Raw genomic sequence first — 17,833 nt, forward strand, 5'->3', positions numbered from 1 at the left:
AGGGTCCTCTGGGTCCCCAACACCAGGCTCCACATGGGCGACCAGACTGGGTCCCCAACACCAAGCTCCACTCGGGCGACCGGACCGGGTCCCCAACACCAAGCTCCACATGGGCGACCGGACCGTGTCCCCAACACCAAGCTCCACATGGGCGACCGGACAGGGTCCCCAACACCAAGCTCCATTCGGGCGACCGGACCGGGTCCCCAACACCAAGCTCCACATGGGCGACCGGACCGTGTCCCCAACACCAGGCTCCACATGGGCGACCAGACAGGGTCCCCAACACCAGGCTCCACATGGCCACCGGACAGGGTCCCCAACACCAAGCTCCACCATGGGCGACCGGACCGTGTCCCCAACACCAGGCTCCACATGGGCGACCGGACAGGGTCCCCAACACCAAGCTGCAAATGTGCGACCGGACAGGGTCCCCAACACCAAGCTCCACATGGGCGACCGGACAGGGTCCCCAACACCAAGCTGCAAATGTGCGACCGGACAGGGTCCCCAACACCAAGCTGCACATGGGCGACCGGACAGGGTCCCCAACACCAAGCTGCACATGGGCGACCGGACAGGGTCCCCAACACCAAGCTGCACATGGGCGACCGGACAGGGTCCCCAACACCAAGCTCCACATGGGCGACCAGAGCGGGTCCCCAACACCAAGCTCCACATGGCCACCTGACCAGGTCCCCAACACCAAGCTCTACATGGGCGACCGGACCGGGTCCCCAACACCAAGCTCCACATGGCCACCAGACCGGGTCCCCAACACCAAGCTCCACATGGCCACCTGACCAGGTCCCCAACACCAAGCTCCACATGGCCACCGGACAGGGTCCCCAACACCAAGCTCCACCATGGGCCATCAGACTGGGTCCCCAACACCAAGCTCCACCATGAGCCACCAGACCGGGTCCCCAACACCAAGCTCCACCATGGGCCACCGGGTCTTTTGCTCTGAGCGCCGCGCCTCTGGAACAGTCTCCTGACCACTAAGGGCAACTCAGACACTGACCTCTTTTAAGACTGGCCTAAAAACCTTTTTATTCAGGAAGACATTTTTTACTTTGTGTTGATTGGTTGCTTTAACTATGTTTTTATTTGTTTTACTATATATTGGCTCTGTGGCACTGAGATTCTTTTGAAAGAAAAGTGCGTTAAAAATTAAATGCAATATCATTATTATTAGGGCCCGAGCACTGACGTAGTCAGAGTCGAGGACCTATTGTTATTCGATTGTTTATTTATTATTATTATTATTATTCACCAATGCTCAGGGAAAAGAGGTGCTTGGGATAAACCTACATTCTTCAAAATGTGCACACCCATCCGACTCGGCGAACATTTTAATTATTATTATTATTATTATTAAGTGGTTTGGATAATGGAATGCAATAATTGTTTTTCAAAACGCTATCAACATACTTTGTATTTCATCCAGTTCATCACTTTTCTGAAATACCTAAAATGTCCTGGATAAAATAACATTTCTCTTTTTTTACAATCAACACTTGAAATGATGCAAATGACACGGTAGTACAAAATGTAAACCATAATAATTGTTTTTCAAAACGCTATCAACATACTTTGTACTTGAAAGACCCCCTCGTGCTCAAAGCCTGGTTTTCTCTTTGCAGGCTGCATTTTGGGATGTATATATATATAGAGATATAATGCGCGGAGTGAAAGTAATAAACGTGCTCTGCTGTTTGATTTGTGTCTTTTGTGCTGGAAAAAACAGTTAAAACCAGTGAACCCTGGGGTGTAACTATCTCTCTCTGGCTGTTCCACTGAAGAAGGCCTTCTGTTCATGTGTTTCCAAAACAGCTTCTCATGAACTTCTCATTTACTTCTCCCACAACGCTCCACGAAGGAGACATTAGACATTCAACCTTTTCACTCAACATTTATTTCATAAGAACTGAGTGAAGCTGTGGGGGTTTAAAATGAGACCCAGCTTCATCCAGTTCATCACTTTCATTGGATTCTCTGGAATACCTAAATATCCTCCAGGTGTGTGTGTTATGTCATATTTGAACTTTCTGCCAACCCTGTCAGATCTGAAAGGTCTCTGGTGTCATTTCAGGAGACGCTCTAAACAAGTCGTGGTAAACAGGTATTTCATTACTGCTCTGTGTTTATGTATGTATGTGCATATTTTATTTTATTATTGTCAATTTCTTTAGATTTATTTTGTCTGTAGTAGAAACATAAGAAAGAATCCAGCAGCAAGTGAGATGGTTTGCAGAATCTTTGAATGGAGTCGCTACCTGACGCCATATCCCACGTTCACAAACCCTCCCGTTGTCTTGGGGTCAAAATGACCCGTGTATATGTATGTGTGTTGATGGGTCATTTTGACCCCAAGACAACGGAAGGGTTCTATTATAAAATACATCAGTGCAGGGTCCAGTTCAGAGGATATTGTTGAGGCAAACATCATTGTTTTTTAAAGTGGACACAAAACTGCACGCATTGAAATGGGAAATGATCACCGCTGAGGGGGAAGAAGGGAAAGTCCTGAGTTGGTTGACCGTCACTGTTGTGAAAGTCCACAGTTTCCCAAGTTGTGAGTTTCACATCCCCGAGTGTCTCCAGCCTGCGTGCTGAAAACAGGCGTGCTGTGACTGAGAGTCAAGACAAGAGGAGAGGAGGTGACTTCAGTCCCACCATCCGTCCCCGTCAGGCCACCACTCATCCATCCAGCCGTCAACATGCTGCTGCTGCTGCTGCTGCTGCTCTCATCCGTGAGTTTGATATCCTCCATAAGATGCTCACAGCATGTGTTGCTGGTTGTAGTCAGTGCAGCCTCCTGTGCACAGCCTCAGTGTTCTTTATGTCCTGGCGTGTGACTGCAGTGGGACGTCCGGGCCCAGCGGGTGTCGGGCCAGAGGGAGAACGGGTCGTGTGCCTGCCGGGTGAACCCCGACATGTGGATGTTCCCCGCCGTGAGATACACCGCCGCGCTGCGGCAGCTCCAGTCCTGTGAGGGGTCTGTGAGCCGCCTGCAGGAGAAGGTGAGACCGTACAGTTGATTACTTACATGGTTTTTCATTTTGTGAGAAGTCTTAGAAATGCTACCTTTAAGTATGCAAATGAGGAATGTACTTATTAAATATGCGTGTGGTGGCATGTTCCTTGTTCTTGTCCTATTCTGTGCCGTGCTACGGGGTCCAATAATAACTCTGGAGACGTTGATTCCATTTCCATTATTTCGTTGATTTATTTTCACATAATAACATAAGTCTAACTTGAGTTCTAGCGTAAACTGTAACGTGAGGTCAAAGACTGTGCCGATGTCCCGCTCCTTCCTCTTATACCAGCTGATCCTCATCAGATTCATATAAATAATTCACCAACAAGCATTATTTCGAATAAGAATATAAGATCCATTCATATGGAAAAGGAACGTCTTTAGATCCTACAAATAAATTATTTGTCATGATTTATAATCCAAACAAAATATATGGCTCCAACAATGTGCTAATTTTGATACATTTCTGAATCTCTGCCTCACGACTTAGAGGCCATAATGAGGCCCCGGGGCTTTATGTTTGGCCTCTTTTTGTTGTGTTTGTCGTCTCTCTGGGTTGGTGTCTCTTTGTAAAACTGGTATGCCTCTTCCTAGTTTTCTTGTGGTCATGTTGTGTCTCGTTGTTTTGCTTCTTTCAGGTTATTTTGTGTCTGCGGTTGTTTTCTGATCTCAATGCAGTCTTTGTGTGTCCTTTTGCAGCTGCTGGTTTGTTAGCATGGCTTTGTAGTCCTTGTGTTTTACGTTCCTTTTTGGTTTCTTTGTAGTTGTTATGTGTCTATTTGTAGTCTCTTTGCAGTCGCTTTATGTTTCTTTGTGGTCGTTTTAAATCTCTTCCTGGTTTGTATTTTTCTCTTTTGGCCATTTTGTAGCTGCAGGTCAGAGGGGCCACTAGCGGGCTAGAGAAATCGGGCTACGCCCGTTCAGAAATCCATCAATGGGTACAGAACCCAATGGAAATGAGGAAAAGAAGAGCATTTCACTCAGAGTGTGTGGTTCCCTGCAGGTGGCGCTGTCCCGCATGCGTCTCCCTCAGATCCAGGATGTGATCAAGAACGTGACGGCGCGGCTGGAGCCTCACCAGTACCTGAACGACCAGGGCCTGTACACAGACCTGCCTCTGCACCTGCTGGGCCAGGAGCTCAGCCAGCTGGAGAAGGACATTGGTTCCATCCACAGCCAGCTAAACAACGCCCAAACCACCAAACTCTCCAAAGAGGTACCGCAGAACAGACAGAGCAAAGTCCACATGAGTAACATCGACGCTCCATCAGTAAAAAGCAATGTGATACAGCAAAGAAACGTGATATATCAAGAGGAATGCTGCATTGTGTTAGTGTGATGGCATCGGTACAAACTGAAGTAAAAGAACAAACTTTGAGAACCCAACGGAAATATAGTTATACATAAAGAGAATATATACAGCATGAAGAAATATAACCACATTATTTTAAAATGATATGTAACGTCACCGTGCAAACATCTTACAGTTTCTTTCAATTGCCAAAACAAAAAAATAAATTGGTACTTGTGGCAAGATTATTGAAAGCACTCACTAATGTAGAGATCTGTTGACCAGCTATGCCGAACCAGAAGCACATCATGTGAAATTCTAAAACACACTTTTTGAAAAATAACTTGGTGAACAAAGATTATACGGTTAGCTCCTTTGGAAATGTCATTCAAAGCTAAAAGCTGTTGTGATGCAAACAACATTTTGTGTAGTTTTTTGTTGCTTTTGTAAGAGATGTAAGATATTTTGTATTTTGCATATATGTTGGTCTTCTGTGTGACAAATATATATATATATATGTGTTTTAACAGTGTGTGTGTGTGTGTGTGTGTGTGTGTGTGTGTGTGTGTGTGTGTGTGTGTGTGTGTGTGTGTGTGTGTGTGTGTTAGATGGGTAAACTGCGTACATCTGTAGACAGAATGACGATGTCGGACACGGTTAACATGAAGACGGTCAAAGAGAAGCTGCGCGACCTGAAGAACGGCGCTGAGTCCTGCAAGTCCATCCCCAAGGACTTTAGAGGCAAGCACACAGAATAAACTATGTTGCCTATCAACATTGTGTTTTTTAGTCAAAACAATTGAACAATTTAAGCATTGTTGCATTGATTAAATCTGTATTAAAAGGTGTCAGAAACTAAAATGTAAATAACTAAATGTAAATTTGTTAAAAAGTACCTGCCACTCCTGAAAGTAGTTCTCAAACTATGAGGTAGCATCTTATGGGGCATCCACAAGGCTGAGGAAAATCATTTTGTTGAAGACTTCACAGATTTCCTTTTGGGTTTCGACTGTGTCCACAGTTTCATAATGAACTGAACATATTCCTACTCTTCTCAACGTGTAGGCTGGTTGGCATTTAGGTTATAAATACGGTCCTGTTGTAAAACTAATCGAAAATATAAGCTAGCCTCAGGGAAAAATGCATTGACCAAATTCTGCCAGTGACTCATGCTTTCTTTCTTTTTTCACACGGGCTGTGTTGGCTCCAGACTGCACTGTGCATTCACCTTCTCATACCTCTGTTTCCAGGTCGGGACATGTACTGCCTCAAGGGCTTGATCTCTAACATTAGCGATCCCGTCATGACGAAGGTCAGTCCCTATGGTAAAACCCTCACCTCCGGTTCGTGGGGCAAACAGGCCCAGATGGACAGCGAGGGCCAGAAGAACAGCTACTGGGTCCAGACTCTGCTCAGCAGCCACACCTGGGGCAACACCCTGCGCCTCTACCAAACCTACGAAGACTTCATGGCCTCCGCCAACCACAAGGACTTCACCGTGGCGCCATCCTACACTCACGCCAACAGCATCGAGGGTCCCAGCGGCGTCCTGTACGGCGAGGCGCTGTACTACCACTGCGCCCGCTCTGCAGACGTCTGCCGCTACGACTTGAACAGCAACGCCGTCCAGCGGGTGACCCTTCCAGGCATCGGCGTGGGTTTCAAAAACACGTTCCCGTATTGTTACTATGAGTGCCGCGCCTATAGTGATGTGGACATAGAGGCGGACGAGTCGGGACTGTGGGCCCTGTATGCCACTGTCGGTAACCACGGTAATCTAGTAGTGAGCCGGCTGGTTTGGGACGGTGAGGCCCAGACGCTCAATGTCACGCAGACGTGGGAGACGAGGCTGTTCAAGAAGGCGGTGAGCAACGCTTTCATGGTGTGCGGTGTGCTGTATGCCACTCGGTACGGGGACGACACCCACGAAGAGGTGTTCTACGCCTTCGACACCGCAACGAGCAAAGAGGACAACTCCTTAGCGCTGCCGCTGGAGAAGGTGGCGAAAGGAGTGGCCAGCCTGAGCTACAACCCCACCAACAAGCAGATCTACATGTACAACGATGGATACCTCCTGGCCTACCAGGCCCACTTCCAAGGGTAGACAACCACCAAGACACTTGTAGAGTCGGTCTGGGACACATGGCAACGTTGTCCTCATCGGATCGGATCTCTAGACATTCTTTAAGACCAGGAACTGTATCAAATCAGGTACTTCATATTGATAGGATTTGTAGGGCATATCACACTGTTGGAACAAATGTTTGTAATGTAACACAACATGTCATAAAGCTGGAAAATCAATAATAAATACTGTCAAGTTTCTAGTGTTTGGTTCAACTTTTGCCAACTTGTCTGGTACATGAACCCCAAAGGGACAAGTCTTTCCAACACAGCTCAATAGTTGTGTTTCCCTAATTTGTTTGTTGTTGACTGGTTGGTCCATCAGGTTGAAAACCTTCAAAACACAAAGAGCAAAAATTCTACAAAAAATGTAAATAAACTATTTCAATCCCACAAATGAATTGTGACAGCACCAGCGGCTTCTTTGGTCGTACCAGGGGTTGAATCCTTGCTCTCTCTCTCTGGGTGCATCCTAAGTCTCTAAATTGTCGTTTCCTCGTGTCTTCTCTCCTCACGTGTTTTCCTTGCGTCTTTCCATGTATCCTTGGTGGGAGGAACTAAGATGCAAGGAAAGGACGCAAGTGAGGGAAACGGGGATGCAATTTAGAGACATGGGATGTACCCTCTGGCCGTTTCTCAATACCCAAGTACACAAGTACGGACTTGTGAACTTTTGGAGTCTGGACTTGGAGTCTGGACTTGGGAGTCCAGACTCTCAAAGACAGCAGAACGCAGGACGGTCTTTCTGCAATTGGAACAGCAGCTGACTTGATGACGTCACCACCTCAGCTGTTGTTGTCATGAGTTACTCTGATTCTTCACTGTAAAGTATTTTTACAGTCAAACAACTGACTTGATGACGTCACCACCTCAGCTGTTGTTGTCATGTTGTTGTGAAAGCATCAAAATGATAAAAATGGGACTGAGAAATGACTTCATACTGCAGATAAAGCTTCATGGAGTGTGTGCAAATGAAAAATGACCTTGACAACACATTTGTTTTTGGAAATATCTATGTTTAGGATGTTTTCCCAGTTTTGCAGTTTGGATTATGCTACAGCGAACAGCTCGTATGAGCTGCTGTGTGATCTGAGCACATGCAGCAGTGCTGGTTAAAGCCAGTAGGGGACAGTGCAATCTCACACTGACGACGGGAGGACAGATGTTTCCGCTGCTGTGGCCTGGTTTCCAGTTTCTGGCTGGCTGCCTCTCAGACACACCCAACAGCTCTGCTCACATAATGACAGACCTGCTGCCCTGCAGATTTATAGAAGCCAAACAGCAGCCGGCTCAGGACCAACCCCAACGGCCTGCTCGCCCTGTGGATGCGGTCGGGCTGATTTCATGTTTCTGTACGGGGAAATAGACTGGGCAGGACCTACATGTTCTGTAATGACATGGCTGGGACACTGTAACATGTATGGCAACATTCAGGTTCATAGTTTGTGTCTTCAGATCCTCTCTTTGAACATTTCAGTCACTGAAAAACAGGATTACAAAAAGGAATTGATGGAGAAATCCAACAATGTATCTACTATCTGAACTCATTTTATTGTAGATTTTGAGCCCCAAACTGAATCAATCCCACTGGATGCCATACATGTGCTATCAGTATGCAAGACCTGTAATAAAACTGGTGAATATCTGACTTTTCATTTCGAAATATCATCAGGTCCGAAAAAATGTGTCTTGTACTTACAAGCAAATACCTGCAGAAATAATAAGCATTGCAATTGTCGTGACTTTTTTTTAACGGATTTAATATTGTATTTGATAAACCCCTGTATCAGTTACACATCATAATAATGTTGATATTCTCCTGTTTGACTCTGCAGTTCCAATGATAGGCTAATATAAATGTAACAATACCATAATGTATTTAAAATGACTATTGATGCTATTGTTGAACACTACAGTATCAATATGAACATATTGGGACATCGATGGCCTTGATGTGGCAGGACGTTTCCTATATGGAACCATTTCTTCTGTATTTCAGTGGCATCAGACCCTCAGGTGACTCAGTGCTCCCTATTTGTCCCGGTTCCTTGTCTTCAGCAGGTCTCAACCAGTTCCATCCCAGGGTCCCCTTATTACCTAGTTCTACAGCTCATATGACCACGATATGAATACCAAACCATATTGTCCTTAATCTCTAACGAATCTGCCACTCCTTGCCTTTAAAAAAAATAAATGTTTAAACTTATTTTCAGCATAATTATGATCAAAGGTCAAGAGTCTGAGCAAGATTTCCCAAATATGACTCCTTGATTGCTCCCCTACTTTTTTGTATTGTATTGTTTGATGCCTCCCCATCGTCTCACAGACTAATACTGCACATCTTAAGAAAATTATGACCTAAAGCATCTAAATCTGCAATAATGATCACAATAAACACAAGCATTGACATGTTAGGAAGCATATTCAGTCCAAAAACTATATCAAAATGATCCCCTACTTCCTCATGTGCCGTCTGACGCGCTAAGAGTCAGAGGACCAATGAGATCGCAGGATCTCGGAAAGCCCCAAAAAAGAACAAACAAACTTCTGGTCTCACTTCGCAATTTTGAGACACTTATACTGGTCAGAAAATGATCATGATTGGTTTATTAGACTCTCACAGGCCCGTAGGTTAAAGGGAGGAAATCTGCCCTTGTGAGGGGGGCTTCATGTTTTGGTGAAATGTTATAATCGCTGAGTCATTTTAAGGAGTTTACGGAATTATTCAAACTTAACGATCTTTAAAAAAAAAAGTAAAACAACGCGTCTCTTCTCACAAGGGTTACAGTACTCTAGCATTTTAAATGAGTACTGGTATGAAGGGTAAAGGATGCTCAGCTGACCACTTAACAGCGTGTCCTCATGCTCATTGCCAGGAAGTCCATCCTGTTTGAATCTTGCCTTGATGAAAGCCTGGCAGCTTCACCTGTACACATCCTCACACCATTACCCATAAATATGTAATGGTCACATTACAGATAACACTGTACCGAAGACACATGATTACCAGTAATGACTGCAACGAGCTGCCGGCACATCTTCCTTAAAGCTGCACCAGCCGGGGTTTCATGTAAAAAAATAAGCCAGGCTTATCAGCTTACATCACAGGCTGCTGCAGAGGAGAGTGCCCTGTCCACACGTACTCAGTAGAGCCTGTAAATATGATTCAAATCTAAGTATGTTCACTGGTGGATAATCTTGCGTACAGGAGCTGATGTCTCGAGCGTCTTCAGGTTCTGCACTGTGAAACAGAATAATTGAGTGGTGTACAGTTATACGAGGGATTTAAATTCTCCTTCGCATTTGATTGGACCGCTAGAAATGGGCGGGCTTAGAGTGTAGTGCTGTACGAAGAGATGACAGTGGCTCCACACACACCTCCCTTGTCACTAAAAGCTGCAGATTGATTGATGGAAGGCTCTAATGATTTCATTGGTTGAATTTGGTTGGTCTTAGTTAACGTAAGAACACGTCATTTGGGGTTTTAGGGGCTGAAATAATGGTTGGATTTGAGATGTAAAAAAATACAAAGATATACACTACTGTTCAAAAGTTTCAGTTTCTTCGCAATTTCTGGCATGGAATAGTCTTAATTTCTAAGAACAAGAACAGACTGGAGAGTTTCACATGAAAGTTCTCTTTTTCTGGCCATTATATGGTATAATTCTGCACACTTCAATTCTGGTATATTCTGGTATAATCAAACCCACAAATGTGATGCTCCAGATACTCAACTAGCTCAAAGGAAGGCCAGTTGTAAAGCTTCTCTCACCAGCATCACTGTTTTCAGCTGTGCTAACATAATTGCACAAGGGTTTTCTAATCCTCCGTTAGTCTTCTATGCGATGAGCAAACACAATGAACCACTAGAACACTGAGTGATAGTTGCTGGAAATGGGCCTCTATACACCTATGTAGATATTTCATTAACAACCAGACGTTTCCACCTAGAATAGTCATTTACCACATTAATAATGTATAGTGTATTTCTGATTAATTTAACGTTATCTTCATTGAAAAAAAACAGTGCTTTTCTTTGAAAAATAAGGACATTTCTAAGTGACCCCAAACTGTTGAACGGTAGTGTACATTTAAATTGTTAAATAGTGTGTTCTAAAAGGTTCATCTCAAGTTTAAGGGTGACTTTAATAATGTGTGTCTCTCATCTCCTTGGTTTCATTTAGAATACAAAATGTGTGAACATGACAGAATCTGGCAAGACTTTTTGGGTATTGAGTTATTAACCTTGAAAGACTAATTAGGGGTTCATTTCACAAATGATTGCTAACAGCTGAAGATGTTGCGAGTCTTACTGAGCTCTCGCATTGTGGGTCACAAGTATAAGGTTTGTCATTTTTGTAAATTGGTGAAGCACAATCCCCTTTGGGATTAATAAAGTATATATTTATTCACTCATTCATTCACATTGGAGCGTGAGGGGAAATAATCTGAAATTGACAATCACAGCTTCCATGTTGCATAATTGGTGAAATGGGCCCAAACGTAAACTAATTCAGCGAATTTAAATCTGATGTTTGGCTTTTCATCTTCTGGGCATCCTGAGTATCTGTATCACATAAAATGAATAAATGTAACCTTGCTGTTGCACGAGAGGAAACCTCATAGGATCACCATACAAATAATCCTCTGGGGACCATCAACGTTTCAGTTTGTAAAATTGCATCACAATCCATCTGATGGTGGTTGAAATATTTATGTCTGGATCAACTGACTGACACTGCCTTTCATAATGCCTCGCCTACTACAGCATATCTAATAATCTGTATATTTGTCCATCAAATTCTACAATTTCAACAATATTTGTTAGGTGTTCCGGTATGTACATTATAGTGTGTACATTATCGTGTGTACATTCCAGTGTGTACATTATAGTATGTACATTATAGTATGTACATTACAGTGTGTACATTCCAGTGTGTACATTATAGTATGTACATTATAGTATGTACATTATAGTGTGTACATTCCAGTGTGCACATTACAGTATGTACATTATAGTGTGTACATTCCAGTGTGTACATTCCAGTGTGTACATTACAGTGTGTACATTCCAGTGTGTACATTCCAGTGTGTACATTTCAGTATGTACATTATAGTGTGTACATTCCACTGTGTACATTCCAGTGTGTACATTCCAGTGTGTACATTTCAGTGTGTACATTATATCATGTACATTCCAGTGTGTACATTCCAGTGTGTACATTCCAGTGTGTACATTATATCATGTACATTCCAGTGTGTACATTACAGTATGTACATTATATCATGTACATTCCAGTGTGTACATTATATCATGTACATTCCACTGTGTACATTCCAGTGTGTACATCACAGTGTGTACATTTCAGTGTGTACATTATATCATGTACATTCCAGTGTGTACATTACAGTATGTACATTATATCATGTACATTACAGTATGTACATTATATCATGTACATTCCAGTGTGTACATTATATCATGTACATTCCAGTGTGTACATTATATCATGTACATTCCAGTGTGTACATTACAGTATGTACATTATATCATGTACATTACAGTATGTACATTATATCATGTACATTCCAGTGTGTACATTATATCATGTACATTCCACTGTGTACATTCCACTGTGTACATTCCAGTGTGCACATTCCAGTGTGTACATTCCAGTGTGCACATTCCAGTGTGTACATTCCAGTGTGTACATTATATCATGTACATTCCAGTGTGTACATTCCAGTGTGTACATGATGTCCCAGGAGCAATAATCCAATCAAGAACATGCCTCCCCCTCCATCAGTAATAGCACCACGACTCTGCTTGTGTTTCACATACATTACCAATATTGTCTGATGATTGTTATGTAGTCCTAGGCCAAATCACGAAAGTCCTAAAACTAAAACTGCATCATACCGTTGTAGGTCCCACGGTTTTTGTTGTAGGTTGTTTTCTATTTTAGTTTGAAAGTCCTCTCCACTTGCATCACATCTGGTTTCCCTTCCTGCCACAGCTGTCACCTGTCTCTCGTTATCGCCCTCCTGTCCTTACGTATTTAGTCCTTCTCTCAAACTGTCATCTTCGTTGTCTTCTTTCATTTCTATTCCATCTTTATTCATACACTAATACTTTGAACCGGGTTGTTCATGTCGTCTGACGCAACACTGGAAAAACACGGCCGAAGTATCTAAGATGATTTTTTCACTGTTGCACACCGACATCACTAACATGCGCCTGCCGTCGCATCATAATTACGTATTTTAGTGAAAGTCGACTGCAGCCTTACTCTTAGTTAATCCACATCCAGGAGCAAAAGGAAATGCAGTCAACGAGCCACAGTCTGTAAAGGGCCGCTGTGGGCGACATGCTAAGCCGAAGCTCCGCCCCTCTATTGCACAGACGTCGTCCGCTTGTTTATTCATATTCAACATGTCCGAATTGCACTCTGCACTTCATTGCGTCCCCAGCAAAACACCCACCATGTGTGAAGTAGATCGGACGAACGGTTCTCGAGATGCAGAGAAACCACAGACAACAGAGATGCTTCGCTTCCTGGTTCGTTATGAAGGAAGGAAACTGTTGCCGTGTTTTCATATCATGAAACATACAAGATCTACAAGGTCGAAATGGTACAGAACAGCAAGACTGTGGGGGGTTAATAAGATTATAGTAGTGCTACACTAGATTAACATGGGTGAATACAGATGCTCATAGTGTGTATGTGAGTGTGAGTGTGTGTCCTTGTTTTAACCAGGTTGTGGGGACACCGTCTGATTACACTGTCAAGGTGGGGGCTGCCTTTCTTATGAGGACAAAGTGCACGTCCCCGTAATTTGAATCATTATATTTGAGGGTAAATACTTGGTTTAAGGTAGCTTTAGTGTAAGGGTAGTTCCACAAAATGAATGTAAGTCAATGCAATGTCCCTTGGGTCTCCTGCAGTCAGCTGTCACGTGGTTACTCCTGTGTGAAAAGAATAATTCAGTGCATCTTTACTTACTGTTTCAAAGAACTCTTGGCATTACTTTGAGTTCACTGTGTTTTCGATATTGAGGAAAACTGAAAGACTTTGTTTTACATTGAACCATAAAATATGATTAAAATCGAAGGTATTTAAACCGCGTCGATAGCTATCTTATCTCTGACAGTTACTCTTGTGAGCCAGTGGTTAGCTAGCCAGTAAGACTCAGCAGGTAAAGAGCTTATGTTTGGTTTATGTGTGCCACCTCCCCTGACATGTCTTGCCAGACATGATTATCATCGGCTGATTTAGTTTCCTGTTTCTTTTTGTCTATCATGTTCTTTGTATTCTGTTGAAGGCCGGTCCCAAGGCCCTGTCACATCTGTATTATTCATGTGATCTGGTTTCCTGATGTTGTATACGTGTGCACACAAAAGAGGAAGAAAACTGATGTAATTAATGAATTTCATGTAATGCCCTACATGTGTCTTAAAGAAAGCGAGGCTGTTGTAACATGTTACTTAGCTATGCCGAAGATATGCATCTTGTACAGGAAGACTCACAAAATAAGAGATGGACTGAATGGAACACAGAGGACGACCTCATCCTTTTACATCACAGGGTTCCGTTTTCATGTAAGTTTATAGAGGCTCATCGTCATGGCAATTTGTGACTCAACTTTGACTTGCAAACCGTTTCACTGACTCACTGACTGTCCCATTACCAATGGACAAAAATAGTCGACTTGACCTCTACTCACCAGACTCAAAATGAAGGATTGTTGCGTGGCTGCAGGCTACTGAGGGGAAAAGACTTAATTCGGTAGCTCTTCAAATGCACACATCTCTCCTCTCTTCCTCTGGGTTTTTCGCACCAGGCTTTGAGTAATAATTTCTAGCCAAATACACATCGAGGACCTTTGGCTCTGTTCAAGTTTAATAAACCAATTAGAATGAATCTCTCCTGCCTCCTGAGAGGAGCTGCCTTCAATCAATATTTGCGTAGCTAAAATATCCAGTCTTTCAGAAGCAGAGGAAACAGAGCAGCACACTGTACCGAAAAGAGGAGAATGAAAACGAGTTTCCCCTTTCATCGACTCAACACTGGTGGCCTGCCGTCACTGAAAAAAATGTTTCCTCATGGGCCACACTTAAGAGCAAATGTTTACTATGCGCCACACGCATCTTTCTTTATGTGCTGCTATGCAGTAACACATCGGAATTGCAATCAGGGTCTGAAACTGAAGGCTCTCAGCCGGAGACTGTACTTAAAGACAGCGATCAGGAGGAGTAACTGTGGAGGTGTGGAGCTGCAGTGAGGGGGTGTGAAGAGCGTCAAGGGCGAGGAATGAGTGGGAGAGAGAGAAACTATTGCTGTTGTTGTTGTGAGCACTCCAGGTTAGTGCTTTGTGTGCTGTCTTTTTCCCACAGTTCAGTGGGTACGAACATGCAGACACTGGTATGTTCTACTTCTGGGACGAAACCAAGCCTCACTCAGTCTGACAGAAGCTGTCTCCGTCTCCGGCCTGCTATCTTGCGTATGCTACCAAGCTAACTGCCCCAGATGGAAGCATTGCAACTTTAAAGCTGCACTAGCAGATATAGGTTTTATGTTAGCAATATATAAAATGACCATGTACAAATGTGACAGGAATATTTTAGTGACAAACTTGCAGCATATTTCACAGTTCCCTGCAGCTGTGCATAGCTTTTTAGTGTCGTTCAGCTTTTGGCCTGCAACTTGTTGGCTCTCATCAACTATGTTTTCCGCAGTGGCGGGCCGCCAGGGCCTGCTAAGCCTTCTCTGCTGGCCTAAACAGAATCACAAAGTTATAGCTATTTTCTAATTAATTTTTAAAATGTTTGATTATTCTTTTTTAATATCAGCTAGCGCAGGTCTAATATCAGCTAGCTTAGGTCTGCGCTAGCTCGCGAGCTAACTAGCGCAGTAGCTAGCGAGCTAACTGCGCCGCGATCAGCTGTTAAACTAAACAGACAGAGCAGGCGAAGGTACCAAAACCACGGCCCGCCACTGGTTATCCGCCATAGGAAGCTGTTGTTTTATGGGTAAGTACCGGTATTGCCCTTCATGCTGAGCACCAAAAACAACACAAAAAATTAAGCTAATAGCTTGTGTCCATTGCAGCTAGAGGGCGGCTGTAGCTCATCGGGATGAGTGGTCGCTCTGTAACCCCAAGGTCGTCGGCTCGATCACTGGTCTCCCCACAGCTCGCATGTTGAAGTGTCCTTGAGCAAGACACTGAACCCTGGGCGCCTCACAGGGCAGCCAACTGTTCCCTCATAATTAAGGATGGGTTAAATGCAGAGAAGAGTTTCCTCAAGGGGATTATTAATGGAGGATAATTTCTATTTTCTAGAGATTGCTCTATTTTCAACCTAGTGGTGGTGGAGACCAAAACAAAGCAAAAAGGAGAGAGAATATTCATCCATTCGCCAGGCAGCCAAAACACCATGAATGCTTTCTCCCGCTGACACACATAAAACACTTTGCAATCGATCCCACTTAACTTTCTCATCCCGTTTATAAAGACACCTTGTTTTCTTTGAGATGCAGATGTCAAATCCTCTCACCTTTTGGCACAAAGCCGGTTGGAGCGCCAGGTCTCTTGTGGTACCTGAAAGCATCTGTAGCAGTTTAGAATTGAAAGCAAGTGCCACAATTCAAAGAGCATCGTGGTTGGCTCAGAGAAACGGTTTCAGCGAGAGGGTGGGAGAGGAGGAATAACAGGGAAAGGAGTGGAGGAGGGATGCTGGTGCAGACTTCAGGCACCAGCAGCACGGTCCTCCCTTCTAATTTAAGAGAGTTAGAGAGTAATTACACACCAATTTTACCTCCACCTCCTCCCTTGAGTACTGCTCCTCCCAGCCCTCTTCAACCATCTCTGTCTTCCTCGAATCGCCTCCTTATCCTCACTGCACCTTCCTCCTTCCACAATATATAGTTTGTTTTACGGCCACCATGCATTTACACTGCGGGTGGTTTAGTCAAACAGTGAGACCGCCCTGATATGAGTCACGCATCGGTACCTAATTCTTGATACATTGAGAATTTCAGTTTCATTTTGGAAATCATCCAAAGTAAACTATGACGATAAACCAGTGGATGAATCAATCGGCCACAAAATAACAAAACAACTAAACTGCATTCAATTACATTTTGAGGAGAATGCATTCTCCCCCGGACTGTGGTAGCAGTTTAAACACGTGGTTAAAACAACAATGCTTGTGTTGCGTTTATGTAACATAACTTCTTGGTTTTGGTTTAGTAAAACATCATGGCTTAAAATAAGTATACTCGTCACGGTACAGATGTAAATTAAAATAAGTAAAAGTTGACTTGATTGCAAATAGACACAAACAGCGGTCTTCTGGGTGAAAGTCTGTCTATTGTTCAACCATGTTGGAGGGAACGTGGGGCAGTAAATGTAAACCACTCCCATGTGTTTTGGCTTTGTCTGGAAATTGTACAGTTCTGGGGAAATGTCCATATGGTTGTTGTCAAAATTCTGGGCTATGACACACCTAAGTCATGTATGTTGGTCTACTTTGGTAATATGATTTTGGTAATTCAGCTAGCAGCCAGTAATTCAGCTAGCAGCCAGTAATTCAGCTAGCAGCTAGTAAAAAGGCTTTTACAAAGAGATGGCACACAATAGAACCACCATCACAAGATGGATGCTTGAACATTGTGACTGAATTATATGAGATGGAACTGTTAACCCGCAGAATGGTGGGAGAAAATGGACGATTACGCGTCAACAATAGAACAAGATAAGAAACACTTGAATGTTTCTCAGGATTTGTCATGTTTTTGAGAGGACAGAGCAAACCAGACCCTCTTTGTTGTAATTATTATTGTTTGTTTTTCATTTCTGTATATATGTTTTCTGTTTGCGGCGAAAAGGCAAAAAAATAAAGTGTAAAAAAAAAGTCCTGTGTTTGTTCGGTCAAAACTGACAATCAATGGGTTCCTATAGCGTCATAGTTTGAAGCGTAGGGCCACTAGACAACCATCTGTATTTTGACTCGTGGGCATAATGTTCTCACAGCACATTTACTTTGACTCCATGGATTTCCATTGACCTTAACTCCAATCAGTTAAGCTAAAGTGTAAGCAAGCAACACAAGATCTACTGACATGGCCTCAAGCTACTGGCTGAACAAGCTATACCTAAATGCAACTCATTACACAAACATATAGATGGCATTTTAGTCTGCATTATCATTACATAAAAAGTATAAAACTGATCAATGGAACCATCATCATAATACTTTTTGACCCCCTAACAAGCAGGATTTAATGGAATATATATATATATATATATATATATATATATATATATATATATATATATATATATATATATATATATATATATATAACAAATGT

The 17,833-nt window shown here is 43.2% G+C and overlaps 1 protein-coding gene across 1 annotated transcript; it reads left to right on the forward strand.

Annotated features, from left to right (window-relative positions):
* Positions 1-2,723: 2,723 nt before the first annotated feature.
* olfm4l2 (olfactomedin 4-like 2) lies at positions 2,724-6,699 on the forward strand (the record flags this gene model as incomplete). Its single annotated transcript, XM_079224057.1, has 5 exons — positions 2,724-2,756; positions 2,868-3,026; positions 4,047-4,259; positions 4,943-5,075; positions 5,585-6,699. 5 exons carry the CDS (start codon positions 2,724-2,726, stop codon positions 6,436-6,438), a joined length of 1,392 nt encoding a protein of 463 aa, XP_079080183.1. The 3' UTR covers positions 6,439-6,699.
* Between the last annotated feature and the right edge of the window lie 11,134 nt (positions 6,700-17,833).

The sequence above is a fragment of the Taurulus bubalis genome (genome assembly GCF_910589615.1).
Source record: "Taurulus bubalis genome assembly, chromosome: 9".
Classification (NCBI taxonomy): Eukaryota; Metazoa; Chordata; class Actinopteri; order Perciformes; family Cottidae; genus Taurulus; species Taurulus bubalis.